This window comes from Rhipicephalus microplus, chromosome 9 (genome assembly GCF_043290135.1).
Source record: "Rhipicephalus microplus isolate Deutch F79 chromosome 9, USDA_Rmic, whole genome shotgun sequence".
Taxonomy (NCBI): domain Eukaryota; kingdom Metazoa; phylum Arthropoda; class Arachnida; order Ixodida; family Ixodidae; genus Rhipicephalus; species Rhipicephalus microplus.
Window position 1 is genome coordinate 31,589,519 of NC_134708.1, and position 17,863 is coordinate 31,607,381.

General features: G+C 44.2%; 1 protein-coding gene across 3 annotated transcripts in view; it reads left to right on the forward strand.

Annotated features, from left to right (window-relative positions):
• The first annotated feature begins 5,749 nt into the window (after positions 1-5,749).
• The window catches only part of Taf2 (TATA-box binding protein associated factor 2), a 51,278-nt gene continuing 39,164 nt past the window's right edge, over positions 5,750-17,863 (forward strand). For all 3 annotated transcript variants that reach the window (XM_075873421.1, XM_075873419.1, XM_075873420.1), the window contains exons 1-13: positions 5,750-5,942; positions 6,077-6,131; positions 6,459-6,530; positions 7,165-7,256; positions 8,085-8,203; positions 8,286-8,383; positions 9,732-9,775; positions 10,637-10,831; positions 11,764-11,866; positions 13,341-13,459; positions 14,046-14,159; positions 15,600-15,699; positions 16,496-16,693. In XM_075873421.1, the coding sequence (XP_075729536.1) occupies positions 5,881-5,942; positions 6,077-6,131; positions 6,459-6,530; positions 7,165-7,256; positions 8,085-8,203; positions 8,286-8,383; positions 9,732-9,775; positions 10,637-10,831; positions 11,764-11,866; positions 13,341-13,459; positions 14,046-14,159; positions 15,600-15,699; positions 16,496-16,693 (1,371 nt within the window). In that variant the 5' untranslated portion in view covers positions 5,750-5,880. The remainder of the gene's footprint in view (positions 5,943-6,076; positions 6,132-6,458; positions 6,531-7,164; positions 7,257-8,084; positions 8,204-8,285; positions 8,384-9,731; positions 9,776-10,636; positions 10,832-11,763; positions 11,867-13,340; positions 13,460-14,045; positions 14,160-15,599; positions 15,700-16,495; positions 16,694-17,863) is intronic.

Genomic DNA, 17,863 nt, shown 5'->3' on the forward strand with positions numbered 1-17,863 from the left:
GTGTCGACGCCGACGGCTCGAGACCGCGCCCTGTTCCTCTGTGACCGGTAAGCGTTCATGTGGCCGGCGGGGGCGCAGACACGCGTTTCAGCGAAAGTGCATAAAAGCATGTTTGCCACAGTTACTTTCGAAACGTGCGAGAAGGGCAGTGCGTCTGGTTTGGGACGACGCGATAACCTGAGTGTAGGGTTAGAAAACCGGTAGCTCTTTCTGGACTTCGACTTTTAGATGCGGACACAAGTAGCTTTGTCCATAGTCGATTTTGTAGTAAAAAGGTTTATTCCGGGTTTCAGAACTTTTAAATGCAATTGGGTGAATCTAAAGTTTAAGTGTGGACATTTGGACGATGTAGCGAACTGTAGCCCGGTGATGTGTTGAACTGCGTGGTGCAAATATGTGGTTTAATTGTGACGTAGTGCAGAACGCGCACTCATCGGCAGTTTTTTTTTTCTAAAAAAAAAAAAAACTTGAATAAAAGGGGGGCGTATGTGATGTGTGGTGCGCGTTCAAAGTGCGCGCCTTCGAAAAGTGCGCGTCACGGAAAAAAAAAACAAAAGGAGAAATACCAGAGTGCACGTGCGGTGCTGCTTAAACAAGAATGACGACGTTAAAGAGCGTCAAGCACGAGGATGCGTGGCAGGACGTGAAGTAAACAAAAGGTAAAACATCCAATGGGCAGCGAACACGGAGATTTCAAGGCCCAATGGCTTGACACCACGAAACAGTAGTATCTCCAATGAGAACGAGACAAGTGGGCCAGAGCTGAAGCAGGAGCCTGGGGAGACCAGAGCAAGGGGAGTTCGAAGAAGACGGTGCAAGCGGAAGGTCGTCACCGGACCGGGCGCTGAAGATGGGCCGTCGGGCGTAGGACCCGAGCCTGCAGGTCTTCAACCGGCCGGGGCCTCCTGCCGTCGTGTTCCCGCTCCAAAGGACCGTGGCCATCCGGTCCTGAACTCCTTTCCAGGGCCTGCGGACTTTGGTTCCGGCAGGCGAGCTACAGCCGTCGGGCTCCGGGCCCGAGCTGTGCGCCCAGCTGCTTGACTAGGTCGACCCTGGTTCTCTGACGCGTCACCACCAGCCTGCGTTCTCTCGTCACAGACGGGTCCACACTCCTAAAGCCAGAGCCACCACGTTCCGGCCTGGTTTCTCGACGTGTCGTCAGCAGCCAGCGTTCTTTCATCCCCGTCCTGCCCGCGTCCTGAAGCCGGAATCACCGCGTTCCGTTTTGCTCATCGTCGGCGGAATTCAACGTGTGGGTGAGACCGAACAGATATCTTGCGCTACTCCCATCACTCAGCCCCTTTCGAACGTTAGGTTTAGTTACTGACTTTGAACGTTCTTGTTGGGTGTTTACAGATGTGTTTCGTCATGTCCAGTCAACTGTTTATTAAGTGTTTTGTTTTGTGAGGAATCTTTGCCTTTTTACTTTTCAATTAAACTTTTTGTGTGTTTCTTGGAAACCGAACGGCTTTGTCCTTATTAACAAAACTCTCTGAGGCTCAGCCCGGGAGAAAAACAAATCAGCAACAAGAACCCTGCATCACATGCCCCAACCCATTACAAAAGCTTGTTCTTGTTCCCCTATTAACTGTGGCACATACACACTTCAGGCATAACTATTTATCATTCTCAGCCCCTGCAGAAAATTTCGCACAAAATTTCTCGCAAGTGTGTAGCGCATACCACGCTTCTCTGAAGCATAACGAAGGATAGCATAGTGAATGCCGGCCTGCTACACGAAAATCATGATTAATTATGGCGTTGTGGGTACCCAGCAAGTGTGCTTGGAGCATTTACCCAGCGAGTGTTTTGAAAGGCTCTGAAAGGCCGCTCTTCTACATTTCGCTGTGACTGTGCTGCGCCTTCCACGCGGGCCTGGCGTTTTTTTTCCCCTTTCCTTCCAGCTCTTTACTAGTACACTTACATCTGGACCGCTAAAGTTACGTTCAACAAGTACAGCACAACACACCTGACTGCACTGCTGGCAACGCAGCTGGTCGGGACCGTGGGTTGCGTACGGTGTGGGAGTCCCCTGCGCTACCGCCCGCATCACATCCTCGTACGGGGGCAAGGGGTAGTCAACAGGGCTGGTCAGGAACTCGAGGGACTCGCTCGGCGAGAAGTAGGGACGTGTGTACCCGGCTGTACCGACACAAGGAGAGAGAAGAGTGAGTGCTTAGTTATGCTTAGTTAGGGAATCAGTAGGTGAAGTGAATGAGACGGGTGCTCAGTTGGGGAATCAGTGTGCGAGTGAGTGCGAGGGCCTAGTTATGGAATGAATTAATTAATGAACAAGTGAGTGAGCGAGTGCTTAGTAAGCGAATGGATGAATCAACGCTTTGTTAGTGAACAGGTAAGTGAGCGAGGGAATGAGTGAGTGCTTTTAGACAACAGGTAAATGAGTGAGTGCCTAGTAAGCATATGGGTAACTGGGTGAATCAGTGCTTTGTTAGTGAATTAGTATCAGTGAGCGAGCAAGTGAAAGAGTGAGCGAGCGCTTAGTTAGTGAAATGGTAAGTGAGCTCTTACGTGGTGCGAGTGTCGAGTTGCAATGTGAGGGTTTACACCCTCACAATGAAGGAGTCCGTCTTAGTGAATGTGCGAGCGCTGAGTGACGTCAGTGAGTCCGCTAGCACATGTAGCAATGAATGGATGGGGTAATGCATTTCTATATTGTGGAGAGGTGTAAGGTAGTTTCAGAGTTGGCATGTGGCGTGTTGATATGAGAGCGAGTAATCTTACTAAGCGCACTAGCAAATGAGTAGGATAATGAACGCTTCCAGTGGATGGCAATACAATGCAGATATAGTACAAAACTTCTAATAGTCTCAAATTAGTTTGCTCGAATGTGCGTTATGCGAAGACGTCGAGAGAAAGAGAGCAATTGCAACACACACAGATAAGAGCACTGCACTAAGGTTCGTTACAGCATTCACAAAATATAACTCTGAATGGGCACACAATAGTCAATATACGGCATTATCACACGCGCCACAATCTAAGCACTCCAACGCGCGATACAAAAAAGCCAGTCCGTGGAGAGTGCGAGAGGTTGGCGGTCAACCCTTCCATGCCTCCGGTGTGGTCACGTTAACTTTCCGGGAGCTTCTTTCTTCTCAGCACGCTTCTGAGAATCCCCCCCCCCTTCTTCGCCAGCCGCCACCTGGAAGATAAAACAAAAGTTTTTATCGCACAGACATCACTGAAATCGTCACGTTAGAGCACCAACGTGGTGAGACGCGAAGTTTGTGATGTCACGTTAACGTGACAACACAGTATATCGCAAGCATCAGTATATCGCAAACATCAGTATATCGCAAGCAGGCTCTTTTGTTATCAGACGCCAGTAATGCTCCAGTGACATGGTTATCGCAACAGATCCATCACCGCGTCATTATGCGGCTTTGACGTCACCAAAGCAGCCCTGTAAGAGTGCCGGAATGTCCGTTACGTCACGTGCAAACTATCACTCTATAGGTTGGTGAAACTCATCCCCAGGAAAATCGAGATAACTGTCATCTTCGAAGAAATCCAAATCGTAGCGGCACCATGGGCCTGCCCTGCACAGACAAAGAACGAGGCATCACGTATTGGGTCATATGCAAGCGAACTTCCACTTTGTTGGGCGTTCCAATGGAAACGTTATGACGGCGTTAGAAAATTAAAATACAGCGTTATTTCAGGCCCGTAAAACAGACAGCTTCACTAACACGTTCTACGAGTTGGGGAGTCGTACAAAAAGCCTCCTATACATCACGGCATTTTCGAAAAAAAAAATCTCTGACGATGAGTATTTCATTAATTCGACGTAAATTGCGGTAAATAATTCATACCAAGTTATTTACATGGTTAAAGAGCGGAAACACTGAAGGGCAGGCACTAAGAGCAACGCAGTAGCATAGGACGGGGAGGGGAGGGTCAATTTTTACGTCCTCAAATTTTTTTTTCTGTGTAGTATACGTGCACAGATACAGATATGCCCGAACAGAGATAACCAGAAATCACACCTTCACTCTCCTTCACTACCCCCTCAAAAACGAAAGTTATGTGACATAACAAGTCTTCTGTGGAACGTACGGTGCATGGTCATGTGTTCGGTGCCGTACAAACACCAGTAGACCTCAGTTCTGTTTACATGGTTCACTAAAAGACATTGAAAAAAATATTGAAGGCAAAATGTGGAAGAAAAAAAAAGCTTAGTCGCTATTTTGTGAATACAAGTCATGCTTCTTGCAGGCAAAGACCCTTCTCGCTACGATCCTACACCACGTTGATGATTGATGTTCATGATCTTTTGTTGCTGTTGGCATTTCAAGGTGAAACGCAATGAACACGAAGTCAGAAAATCGTTTTGGCAGTCGTGTGTACGGTATCTAAAACGAGCATCACCCCTGCCCGAGTTCACCTCGTAAATATCTAGCCTGACCAAATGTATGCAAGTCATCAAGACATGCAGATCTGAGAGAAAGGCTGAAAGGGCTTAGTCCACGTGCTGAAAGTCCTCGAAAGGCCAAGAGGCTCTTGTCCTTGCGATCTGAGCACCTTGTCCTTGAGTGGGCATCACACGTTCGATCGCGCTACAAACAGCTCAATCTTCCGCGGTCGCAACGTCGTGTCCATGCGTACGTCGACGATATCGTCGAAAACGACAGCTTACCGATTGACGAGTTTCGTATCTTGACGCTGGATCAAGTTAAAAGCCGACCGTTCACCCCGTAAGATGGCTTCCAACGACGGTGAAGATGATGATGATGATGATGATGATGATGATGATGATGATGATGATGATGATGATGATGATGGACCTTCGGATTTGCTGACACTCGCCCACAAAGGGGGATCGGCCAAGAACCGGGCGGCAGGATCATCAAGTGTGTTCAGTCAAGCATTCAGGTAGTCTCGTAGTCGTAAATAATAACAATAGGCTAACAGGGTAATCTCTTTGTTGCCCTTATGTACTCGCACACAGCAGACAAAACCTCCCTGTGGCTATAACCTAATGTAATCCCTCCGAAGGATCATCTTCACCGATCCTTCGGATCGGTGAAGAATCAGCGCCGGGATGCCAGCCTCAAGCACGCGCGTGGTGTGACGATGCCATGCACGGCGCGTGCTAAAAAAAAAAAAAAAAACGCCGTCTTCGAAAAATGACACGTTTTCTTCTCTCACATAGCAGCAGCGATTGATAGTACATCTTCTCGTTGTTAACGAATGTTAGGCCCGCCTAAACTAAGGTTGGTAACAGTTAAAACGTCTACCGTTTTCGGTACACTGCAATCTCAAAAAAATGATGGCAGGCTGTGATGTTTAAACTGCCCGCCCCTGAGAGTGCACACTGTTCTTATTCTTCAGGAGCTCTAAGGAATCGATAATTGGGACATTGTGTACCAATAAAAAAGAAAACACTACATGCAGTGTTTACCTATACAAGATTTTTATTGAATGCCTACATTCTAGCTCGCACCGACAGTTCATTCGTGGAACCGTCAAGCCGTCATCTCGTGGATGTCATGTCCAACTTTTGCACACAACGAGATTGAAGCTTGTGTTCCTTGTCTTTGTATGGCTTCAATGTTTAGATAAACATTCGAGCTATAATTAACAACAAAGTTTGCCTTGCTGCAGCCTTTTTTTTTTTTTTCATAAAGTCTTGTACGGATTCACGCGCGGAAAAAGAATTTATGCCCGAGAAGGATGTCGTGCTCGACGCGTGTGGTTCTTCGGATCGGTGTAAACATCACGCGTTTTTCTAAGATGGCAGCGTTGTGGTGCAGTGCGTGCAGTAGCGGACTGGCAGCAATGTCGAATTTTCTCGCGTATTTCAACCGTGGCTCTGCGTAGCCATAACCGACCAGCGTTGCAGCGATCATTTAACTCACCATGACGCCTCCCAAAATGAAGAAGCTCGACAAACCCCACGAACATCAGCGACTTTACAAATTATGAGTACCTTCTTTGCGTACAGTCAGCCGGGTCTCCGGCATTTCGAAATCGCGGAAAGCTTGTGTTCCACTGCCTATCCGCGATCTATGTGTTTGCTCACGTGTAATGACGCATTTATCCTTTCTGTGTTCACGTCCCACCAGGTGCTCTGCATCACAAGCATAAACTTCCAGCGTCAATCGCTGATCGTAAGCGAAACTTGACATTGCTCTGTTTTAGTGCATGCTCTACAAGTAGTTTTGTCGCACCGATGAGTAATTTTTGAAGCGGTATGTTAACACACGTTTCTTGGTACGCTCTGTATTGTGTGGACAAAGTTATCCGTAGTTGTCACAAATCGGAAACTAGTTTTGAAGGCGTCACCTTCGGCAAAGCGTCCCGATAGCACCTTTCTGAAACAGGCTGCGACTAAAATACCTATATTTCGCCACTTCATCGGTGGTCGTAGTCGACAAAAAGAATGTGTAAACCTTGTCTATAACGCAGCATGTCATCTTGTTTCGTTGCTTTCGCAGGGTTTCGTCGAGTTGACCCTGTTCCCGACCAAGTCCGAACTAAGATGGATCAGAATCAACTGCAAGCAGAGTCATATCCTTCGCTGTTGGTGGATTGATTTCGTTCATGTCCTGTCATTCCTTGATGTCTTATCCTTTGTAGAACTGAAGTGGTGGAAAACTGTTTACTTTTTGCTGAAAGGGAACACGCCGAATAAAAATTGAATGCAAATTTTTTACATTGACCACGCAGCTCTCATATCTGTACACCAACCCTCTTCAACTGCTGTTTTCCCGATCTCGCTGTTCAGGTTTTAAAACGACTTGCCACATTGGGCTTATAGTTAAGGGGGTTTACTGCAGACGCGAACGTCCCAAGATCGAATCCTGGCCGTGGCGGCAGCATTTCGATGGAGGCGAAAGGCCAGAGGCCCAAGTACTTGCTAAGTTGCACGTTAGAGAACCCCAGGTCGTTGAAATTTTCTCAACCCTTCACTACGGCATCTCCCATAAACAAACTGTCGTTCTGGGACTTAAAACCTCGGCAATTTTTGTTAGTTTTTACACAGTCCTTACATTCCGACCACAGCTGTTTAACTTTACTTGTTGAAAGTGCCAAGCTTCATACATGGCATATGCAGTGTTGTATGTTGATGTAGTGCTTGTAGATAGCACATTTCATTCAAACTTGAAATAGGAACTCTTTGCTGACCTTAACTGCGACGCACGTGTCTACCGGATCCGCATCAACGACCAGTTCGAGTGTGCATTCCAGTACAACGACCCCACGCTGGACATATGCCCTGGAGAAAACAAATTGTGTGTATATGTCCCCTTTCGTGTAGAAACAGTGTATATGAATCAACAAACGTTTACCAATGTTACTGTGTAGCTGGGTCAGACGAGCACCAATGATCATGATTAGGGCTGATATGGATTAAGCACGATCTGGATCATTTGTTGCTGCAGGGCCACTTTTAATTGGAATAAGTTTCAATTCGTGATCAAGTCTATCGTGATCTGGTCAACATCTGTGCCAAATTGACACCGGACTAGTTTGAACTATGTGGCTGTGGCCATTGTTGATCACTATCAACCAGTCTGATCTGGGTTAGTTCTGATCCTGATAATAACTGACCGTGTGGCCTCAGTATTCGAGCTCCCGTCTTCTGTGGAAGATTAACTGTACACTCGTTCTTATGCTATTACTAATGCATTGAAAAAAAATCAAGAAAAAAAAAGATGACTCAGCGAATAAAAGAAGGCAAGAAGGAACATGCTCAGTGCTCATGTGCCTTATTTTTTTCATTGTGTCCCCTCTCAGCACTGATGTGCTTGCACTGCAAAACTATTAAGAATCTCTATTACCAACACTTTCTCAGTTTGAGCACTCTACAGCCCTCGCACAAGTTCTTTCTAATGCCTATTGATATTTACTTACAATCATTTACTTTCATGACCACCATGCTTAGATTTGCCAATACCCACACAGATTTATATTCGCACATTTCATCACTTAAGCCTGTGAATTGAGCACGGGTGAGCGTGTAGATGTATGCCTTGAACATCTTGCGTTGCTAATTTCGCGTTGCCGTGCATTCGCTCGAGTTAGTCCAACGACGTTTTCGTTGTGATTCTGTGGAACAGGAGGAACATCGACACCTTCTCGGCTGCCCACATGGCAGCAGTGAAATCTGTCGACCCGGGCTATGGAAACGGCGAAATCTCGGTGAGAATACCCTCGGAAGCCTCCCACCTCATCCAAGGTAAGTGCTTTAATTTTGGAACATATGTCGTGGCCCTTATATTGTGTGCGAGGTGTGATAATACTCTATATCATCTCTGCAGAGGGCAAAGCCTTTCGAGTCAGCGTCGAATTCTCCTTGGAGAAGCCACAGGGCGGCATACATTTCGTAGTACCTGAATGTGAAGGATCTCTTGCGGAGGTAACCATGCTTCTTTTAAATACCATTTTAATGTTTGTGCCTACGATTCTGACCAAAAGTTAAATAGCTTTTTTAGAAAATTTCGAACTGTCAGTATTAGTATTTATCAAATGTCAGCAATGGTCCTCTCTCGTTCCCTAGTGAAAAAAATAGTTCCGTGCTTGTGAAGTGTGCACTTCTGCCGGCTGCACTTTTCTACAGTATAGAGTTTTTGCTTTTTTAGGCATGGTTTATCCTTTTGAAAGAACAGAGTTACGTTTGAATGTCGCTGTGCACATTGTAACATAACAATCACCTACAAACATTCAACTCAGAACTACACTGCATTTTGTGCCTGCATGTTGCACAACATAGCTTTTAAAAGAGACACTGACACGGAAAGAGGTCAATTTTTTTTTTATTGTGAGAATGAGTGGGCATATGTTTATACAACACCTGCACAAACCCACTTATAGTTGGGCTGGAGTGTGCTTGCCAATCTGTTCGTAGGATGTCGCTCAATGTAAAATTGCAGTTATACAGGCCCTCATTGATTATTGTGACTAGCTTCCCAGTCGTGATTCACAATCATATCAGCCACAGAATACCTGTCAATCACCAGCATGAACGAGTTCTTGATTTGTAAGGAAGCGCGGGTCTTGTACACTCAAATCTGGGTATAATGAACCTGGATATAACAAAATATTGGTTATAACAAAGTAATATAAAAAATAGTCTCTTAGTAGTCGTAGTGTTAATAATATACCTTTATAACAAATTTTCGGATATAATGAACTTATTTTTGTGTAAGATGCAACTTTGTTATGACGAAGTTTGAGTGTGTAGCAGCACAGTAGGCTGTGATCACTTGCCCCCCTGTAAGATCAGGTCATATTAATAGATGTCATCTCCTAAAGCAACATAAAGCTTAATGACGGAAAGAAGCTTTGTGCAACCAGAAATTGAACTTCTCACCCAGCAAAAAAATGCCATAGCTACTGAACTGAAGACCTTGTTACAGCTGGGCAAGCTGGTGAACACTTGACGACATCTCGATTTTAGTGCTAAAAAATGGACACATGAAAGACCACTAGACTCGTGACAGCTATGCATGTAAATAGCAATGTTGTCGCAGAATTTCTGGAGCATGCTTGCAAGGGCACTGTAGGGGGTGGCATATCAACAATAGTTTATTGGCTGGTATATGAAACGGGACACATATTTTAAGGGGGATCAATGAAATATGAATGTATCAGTTTGCATATACACGTAAGCTTTACCTGTACGCTTTCTGCTACACTTTGACCCGAGTGATGGAGAACAGTAACTTTATCGAAATTTCCACACGTTCTTGTGACGTTTCTTACAGCGTGGCGTTCACGTCTTCACCTACGGCCATGAGAACTCTTCAAGGTAGGTTTTTTACTTCTTGTCACTGAATGTTATGCTAGAACTCCGCCAGAACGTTTCTCTTGGGGAAATGCAGAATGGGAAAGCATGATCAGAGAGATTTAACAACTGACAACAGTCTCTTTTAGACAGGTAAATTCTTTTTATAAAGCATTGTACTCGGAATGATGGCAATGGGACAGACAGTACTATATTGCAAAAGTCATTTGGTTTGGGGGACAGACAGTAAGAATTAGGGTGCAGAACAAAGGTGAGTTCCCTTAGCAACAACTGCCGATCTTCCCTCATGTTGTGCGTACATGGGGGAGCAGTCAGATGCTGTTGCTCTGTGCATGCTTGCGAGTGTCTGCAATACAAAACTGAATTTATCTATCTGGAAGTCATGGATTTTTTTCCCGGATGACTATTGTGTCGGAAAATATGTCTCAATAAACTTAATCCTTTTGTTTCAGTTGGTGAGTATAGTTGTCATAAGGTTTTTTCACAGAAATGACCCATGACAACTGTTCTTTTCATTGGCAAAAATTGGTCCCTCGTGAAACCAACAACAACTATACTCATCTGGATGTGTTTCTTGATGCTAGATGAACCCACCTGTCCATGTTACACCATTTTTATCTAGGCATTCATTTGATAGCCATCTTTAATTGTAAATCCATGCACTGAAGCCGTCTTCCTGTTTTATTTTTTATGCAATTAGTAAAACAAAGGAGCCCCCATGGAATAAAAAAATTGTAGCATTTTATCCAGAAACAAATATCTACAAAATAAGTGCAAAAAATGTTTTGGTATATTTGGTACAACTTTCTTTTTTTTTATGGTAGCAAAAGGGTTAAAAGCCGTGACATATCGTGCTGCTTGCAGGCTTTGGTTCCCATGCATAGACTCATACGCGGACCCCTGCACATGGAAGATGGAGTTTACGGTGGACTCCAACATGATCGCCGTGTCGTGCGGGGACCTCGTAGAAACTGTCTACACGTCGGACATGAGAAAGAAGACGTTTCACTACAGCCTCACCACGCCGACCTCGGCACCCAAGATCGCACTAGCTGTAGGGTGAGGCTCTGAGGTTGTTCACCTCATCTTTGGTATCGGCTTTTGTGCACAGGGGCAGAAGTGAGTGTGGATTTTTGGTGGAAAGGTGTGTTCACAGTATAACATTCCTTTGCTACAGTGAAACCATCTTTACAAGAGGAGTTACATGCAGTTTAGTAGCCACCTATTCGTTTACTTCGAATACTTTCAAATATCCCGTAATTTAAACTCAAAATGAAGTGTATTAGAATACATTAATATTCGTTCTAACATTCGAAGTGCTTGAGTATTCTCATGAGCCCAGTAAGCTCACTCACTGGCCAATCGGCATTCCCATAATCGTTTAAGCGATTGGTTGCCTCATCTTCCTTCGACACTTGGGTACATTTTCCAGAAAAACTAGTGAGTGTGTGTCTGATGCCTATAGTCAGTTATAATATTGAAAAAAGGTCGGCTCTGCCAACAGCGCCACTGTCCTTCCCACAGAGAATCTACGTAAATGCTCCTCCCTATAGTGCTTATGCATTTTCATAACATGAAGCATATGTCGAGTGTTGCAGATGGTCGACATTTGCATGCAGACACACATTTGTGTCACTGGTTTTAGGCCGGAAACTTGAAAATTCAGGTAAATTTCGCCAGTGATGTAGATGTTGCTGTTCAGCCAGATGTAATGTTTTAGGTAGTAAAGATTAACCTTTAACTTTAACGTTAATATGTGCAGTAATTACATTTGTCAAAAAAGAGCACTTACTGTTCAAGCAGAAACCAGTTAGCACAACTGTTTTTGATGGGTGGAAAGCCGGCGCACCACAGTTTGGTCAGTGGGTCTTACGCTTTTTATCGGGTGGCAACCTACTGTAGTGAGGAAGCGTACGAGTCCGTTGTATTCTTTTGAAAAGATCAGTGATTGGCAGGACGTTTCATTCGGCTTTTCGTTTCCCTTTCCCAAGGCCCTTCGAGATCTTTGTGGACCCTCAGATGCACGAGGTGACTCATTTCTGCCTCCCGCACCTACTGCCCCTCCTGAAGCAGTGCACCAACTTCCTTCATGAGGCAAGTACTATGCTTCACTGAGGTGAAGGCCTTGTATGTCTTCCGAGTCAAGATATCAATGAGAACCATAAGCCGAACTCACTTAAGAACTATATCTTGCGCTTTAGACTCACTCGGACTCATCGAAATTTTTCCGGGTTGAACTCGCGCTCACTAAAATTTTCTCCAACCGGACTAACACGAACTCAAACTCGCCCAAATATTCCTCACCCGGACTCACTCAGACTCAGACTCACGACATGATCTGAGCCTGAGTGATGAGTCGATTCATGAGTGAGTTCGCTGGTCTATGATGAGAACTAACAGACAGTGATGCCAAGAGAAGTATAGAGGATGTTATTAGAAGAACTTGTAACGCAAACTAAAGGAAACATGAGTGGATGAAAAGATAACTTGCCACATGCTATTTTCGAATAACATGTCTGATGCTCTGTCACTGAGCTGCGGTGGAAATCATTCTCCTGTCCGCTTTATAGGGTACTATATACTGTGTGCATTTAAACATGGAAGCGCCAATCAGGACCGCCTGTTGACATTGCGGGCGAGTGTGGAACACTCATTGTCTGTTAGTTCTCATTAATAATGTGTCTAATAAAGAACAAACGAGCCCTTAAGTTTACACATTTAGTCAAGAAATTTTTTGTAGATTTGACGATACCTGATTGTGAGAACTGGTCGGCAGCATCATGAGCACAAATGATGCGAAAATGCGCAAGCAATAAAAGTTGGTCAACAGCCACATTGATACTCAAGTGTACACGTGTGTGTGTCTTACTGAAAATTGCATTATCTCAGTGTCGCATAACGCCATTCTGACGTCACACATTACCGGAATTTGTGATGTCATGACACATTGTGGCATGGACTGATCCCAGAGGCAGTGCTATCAGTGCTCAAATGCACTTTTCAAGTTACATATGCGGCACATGGATTCCAGGCTAAGTCAAAATATTTCTTCTTTTACTCATGCACGTCAGTAATTTGGTCATCTAATGTATTCTGTCTTGGTCACGTGTGATAGTGGTTCCTTGTGACCAACGCTCGCCAACTTGTGTGGCTGCGATTGTTTGGGAGTAAAGGGGCTCATAATTAGAAACACTTTTGTAAATTGAAGAAAATTCTGTAAGTTGTGCATCAGGGGGTTTGTGTAGCCTATACATTTTTTACATGCTCCGCACACATTCAATTTTTCATGCTATCCACATGCTGCAGTAGTCAGGCTGGCAAGCCGGCTTCTTCTGGATTAATGAAGAAGCTGCATTTTATCATGCCACATGTGGTACATCTGCATCCGGTTCACTGGCATCAATCCATACTAAATGCTGCACTGAAAAGGCAGCACTGCTCTTTCAGCTAAACCTCTTACCCAGTCTCGATGTGACATGGGTATGAAACCTTTAAGTACAAAAAGATACTCTGGTAGCATCGTAAATATGGTAATGTGTGATCATTCTACAAATTTGGTCCCTTTCAGGCCTTTGAGTTCTATGAGGAACTCCTGTCGAGTCGGTATCCGTACTCCTGCTACAAGCAGGTGTTTGTCGCCGAGGCCTATGTCGATGCTGACCCGTACGCAACACTGACCATCCTGAGGTAAACGCAAGGCTGCATTTGCATGTGCTCTAGGCGTCGCCTTAAGTGGCACAATTGAACTGAACGAAAAAAATGAACAAGGTAGAAAAGGTACAAACTCCATGCTTTCAATGCTGTTTTAAGATCACGCTTAGTGTAAACCAACTAGCCCAATTTTCTGTTCAATTACTCGTGTAATGTTTTCTCGTGGTTCACAAAAGAGAAATGATGGCTTTGGTACTTTTTAAATTTCTTTATTATGCCATTATGAAAAAAAACAAAGAGCAAATACATTTACATCGTGTAAAATAAGATGTCAACAAAACTGTCGCTGGTCTTAAGTTGCTTGAACCTTCACGAATTGAGTCTCCTGCTGAGAGGCAAGTTTTAAAACCACTATTCCTAGTTAGATAACAAATTTGTTTCGCTCAAAGTGTTTGAGAACTGAGAATTGACCCCTTCCTGATTTCTTGACTCGTGACCCATTTGTTCTGTGTTTTTGTGCAGCCATCATTAGTTTGGAGCGTAAGGAACTAGATCTGTGCCTAGCCACTGTTTTTCGTTCTTTAATTGTTACGGTTCGCGCTTTCCCCTTGCCTTTCAACAGCGTCAACCTTCTGCATTCGAAGCATATCATTGATGAAGCATATCTTTCGCGCAAGATCATGGCCAAGGCAGTGGCTGAGCAATTCTTTGGCTGCTTCATTGCCATGCACACATGGTGAGCATTTGACATGGTTTCAAAGCACTTGATATTTCGTGCATATTACAAGTGCTAAATGATACAGAATAATTGCGGTGCTCTTTGCTAACTCGCGGTATTGACTGTTAATGCAGCCTGCATTGAGCAGGATGCATTGAGCAAGTTTGTACAGTTGATGTCGAAGTTTATTGACAATGTGACCCAAGCAAAAGCCGAATATTCTTGCTCCTGGGCAGGCAACCGTGAATTGATATTTCGACTGGATATAGGACATGCTAAAAACACATGCTGTGCAGTTCAACTAAATAGTCATGAATTGCTGGTAAATTTAAAGTCTTGTCAGACGTAGTGGTTTATATAAACATTGGCGCTAACTCTACATCTCGCGCAGATTACCTAAATGAAACTGAATTAGTGAGGCGACTATCTGGCCACAGGCCCTGAGCACACAGCAGGCACTTAACGGGTGTCTCACTTGCAGTTGGTGTTTAATTGAAGACCTCACGTCAGTCGTCATTACGTTACACCTGTTTAATTTTGTTCGAACAGATTTAGTAAAAAAGTTGCCCAAGATGGTTAGACGCTCATCTGCATCGTTAGGTGGATTTACGAAAGAGGCAGAAATTATGTACTTGATAAATTTCAGCGTGAAACAAGGTAATTTGGAAGGTTCACCAATTGAAATTTTGATTATTCACTAGTTATTGCATAGTTTGAAGTTGAACGACATTGAAGGTAGTGTTGGCTCGGCACAAATTATGTGCAGTGCTCTACATTCCCAAAATGCATCCTTAGGTGCACCGCTTGTTGATGTGACTTTGCCACAACGCTGTGAATGTTGCTTTCTTGTTGCGGGTGTTTCTTGAACGTTATGGCAACAACCCCCGTAGCGTGGTTTGAAACGTGTAAGTTCTAGTAAGTTTTGCAAGCGTGCCTCTATAGCAGTTCAAGACGATCTCAAGTGAAACGCCATACAAGTGCTTTGAACAAAAAAATGGAAGCAGAACAGAATGGCATTGTGCATGAATTTTCGTGGCTTTGTGTTTTTTCAGCTACAGCTTTGAAGCATCTACACCCATAGACAACAACTACACTCCTGTAAATGTCTGTCCACTTGCAGGCAGTGCATACGCATAAAATATTTTGTTACTTTCTTACATTTGCCTCAAGGGCTGAAGCTAGCCTAGAAAGGTTCCATCCTTCATTGTGCAATCTTCTTGCATTCGCCCACCTTTCTTAGTTGCTGGCTTGGTATTATAATGTTGCACATTTGTAGTACTACTCTGTGCACAATCAACTTCCTTCGCATTGCCGACATCATCACCTTGTTTACTCTGATTGGCTGAAAGGGTAGTCATGTACCCTCTCATTGGCCAGAAATGCCAATGCTGTAAAGGATGACTGTTCGGGATAGCACCCACTGGGCTCTTGCTGAGATTTGAAGCGTCCTTTCTGCAGGGCCGACTCATGGCTGCCCAAGGGGATTTCAGCGTACCTTGCCGGCCAGTACAACAAGAAGGCATTTGGGAACAATGAGTACAGGTTCTCAGTTCACAAGGTGAGTTGGGGCCTAAACTCAGTGCCACGTGGGCAGTTTTTGCTGTGATTGAACCTCGATTACGATCAAAACTTTGAATCAGGATCTACGCTGACACCAGCCACTCATCGAGTTACAATGCTGTGTCTCTGTTTTTAAATAAATGGGCACGTAAATAATCACCAAGTGTTTCTAAGTGCATCCGAAACCCTTGACAGTCAGCACTGCAACTACTACCCTGCCTAGCCCTGATGGTTGCCGGGAAGTCTGTTTCAAAATGAACCTATTAACATTCACTCATCATGCCTTCATGGGGTTCTGGAATACCCCTGATGAGCAAGGCTAATCTGGACTGATCTAATGTCGTGCTCCTCTTGGATCAATCATTGCTTTAGGATGTATAATTTAAATATACATAATTGTATGCATATGTAACACAATACTTCCTATTCATTTTATCTCTTGAGCAGGTTAGCTGTGTGCGTAAGATATCTTTGGTCATGAAAGCATTCTAGTACACAATCATGCGTGTACCGATGTGTGTGGGTGTATGTAACTGATGCGTATATGTGTAACTAATAGTAATCGATACATAACCGGTGTGTATATATGTATGTTACTGATGTGTAAATGTACTATATACTAAGGCACTGATGCAGGCTATATTAGTTAGTCAATAGGAGGTGAAGAGCTCATCAGACTTCCAGCCTTTAATCTTTGCCTTTCACAGGAAAATACTGTATTTTTTCCCTGCAAATAAGCAGTGGTGATGTTGATGTTCTTTTTCTTCTTTTGGTCGTCTGTTTGTTTGTCTCAGCAACTGAAAGAAGTGACAGCCTATGAACAGGAAGCGGGCGGCATCATACTGGACCCGAGTGGTTGCGACGTGCCCTTTCACTTTCCAGTCACCAACTTGCACACGATGTCACCAAAGTACGCTGAGATGTTGCGTGCCAAGTCCCACCTCGTCATTCGCATGCTCGAAGACCGCATCGGAAGGGAGCTGCTTTTGCAGGTAACAAATGTGCAGACTGCTTCTGGTGCGCTTACTCCAACAGCCGCATTGTGGAATGTCGTAGAGCCAGCACGTCATAAAATCTGCTTTGATCGTAGCATTGTGTAATGCCGTACTCTGGCTTCGTGCCTTGAAACCTGTGAAATTATGAAACGTCTTGGAACAGTTGCATGAGCACTGAAATTTCACTTCATGGGATGCGTAGGAATTGTGAAAACCTTGGTGATGCGGGCTTTATACGCTTATACCCGTGCCACACGGGCATAGAAAATGACATTTGGTGGCGACGGCCTTCAGTTCCCGAATGACATTCGTTTCGCCAGCGCTGCTACACGTCCAAAGCGAATGACATTTGACTTGATGATGTCGATCACAGCACCTTCCAAGTGAGCATTGAGTGAATAGCAATAAAAAAATTAAGAAGCACTTACAAGCTTCAAACACATCAAATAATCATCAAATGTAGAAATAAGCGTATTACGCTGTCCTAAGTTTTAGTTTCTTGCTTTGTTTTACAACGTTGCAGCCGACCGTAGCAACCTAAGCCAACACTAGTCAGATCCACAGCGTAAATAGACACTAAAATTGACAAGCGTTTCATTATCAATACTTTATTTTCTTTGTATAACGTTCAAAGCACCTTTTTAAGACTTTAGTGCAAATAAAGACGGGAAATTTCATTTTTAGCTCAATATGATTTCTTTTATATACTTTCAGGCAAATAGCATTTCGCGAGCTGTGTCGTCGAGAGTAGGCATTTCTCAGTCAACTGAGTTCTGGCGAAGGCAGTTGATGGCGAATGGCATTCGAATGGCATTCGGATGAATGCCATTTTGTTCGCCCGTGTGGCACCCCGCGAATGGCAATAAATCTGAAGGCATTCGGGGGTAAATGCCATTTTTTCTGCCCGTGTGGCACGGGTATTACTGGTGCATGCTATTTCTATGATAAGGAACACTAATATTCCTGTTCATAGTGGCTTTACACGTGATTCATACATGAAAGTGTTTTACAGGGCTATTGAATTGTGGGAAGTCAGTTTGACGCACATTCACGGGATATGTCAAAACCGATAGCCTGGATGACGACTAGCGCCAGTGGCAAAATGTTGGCCTCATCAACATTTCCTGCTCAACAGTCTCTCGTGCCAAAATTCGTTTTGCATAACTC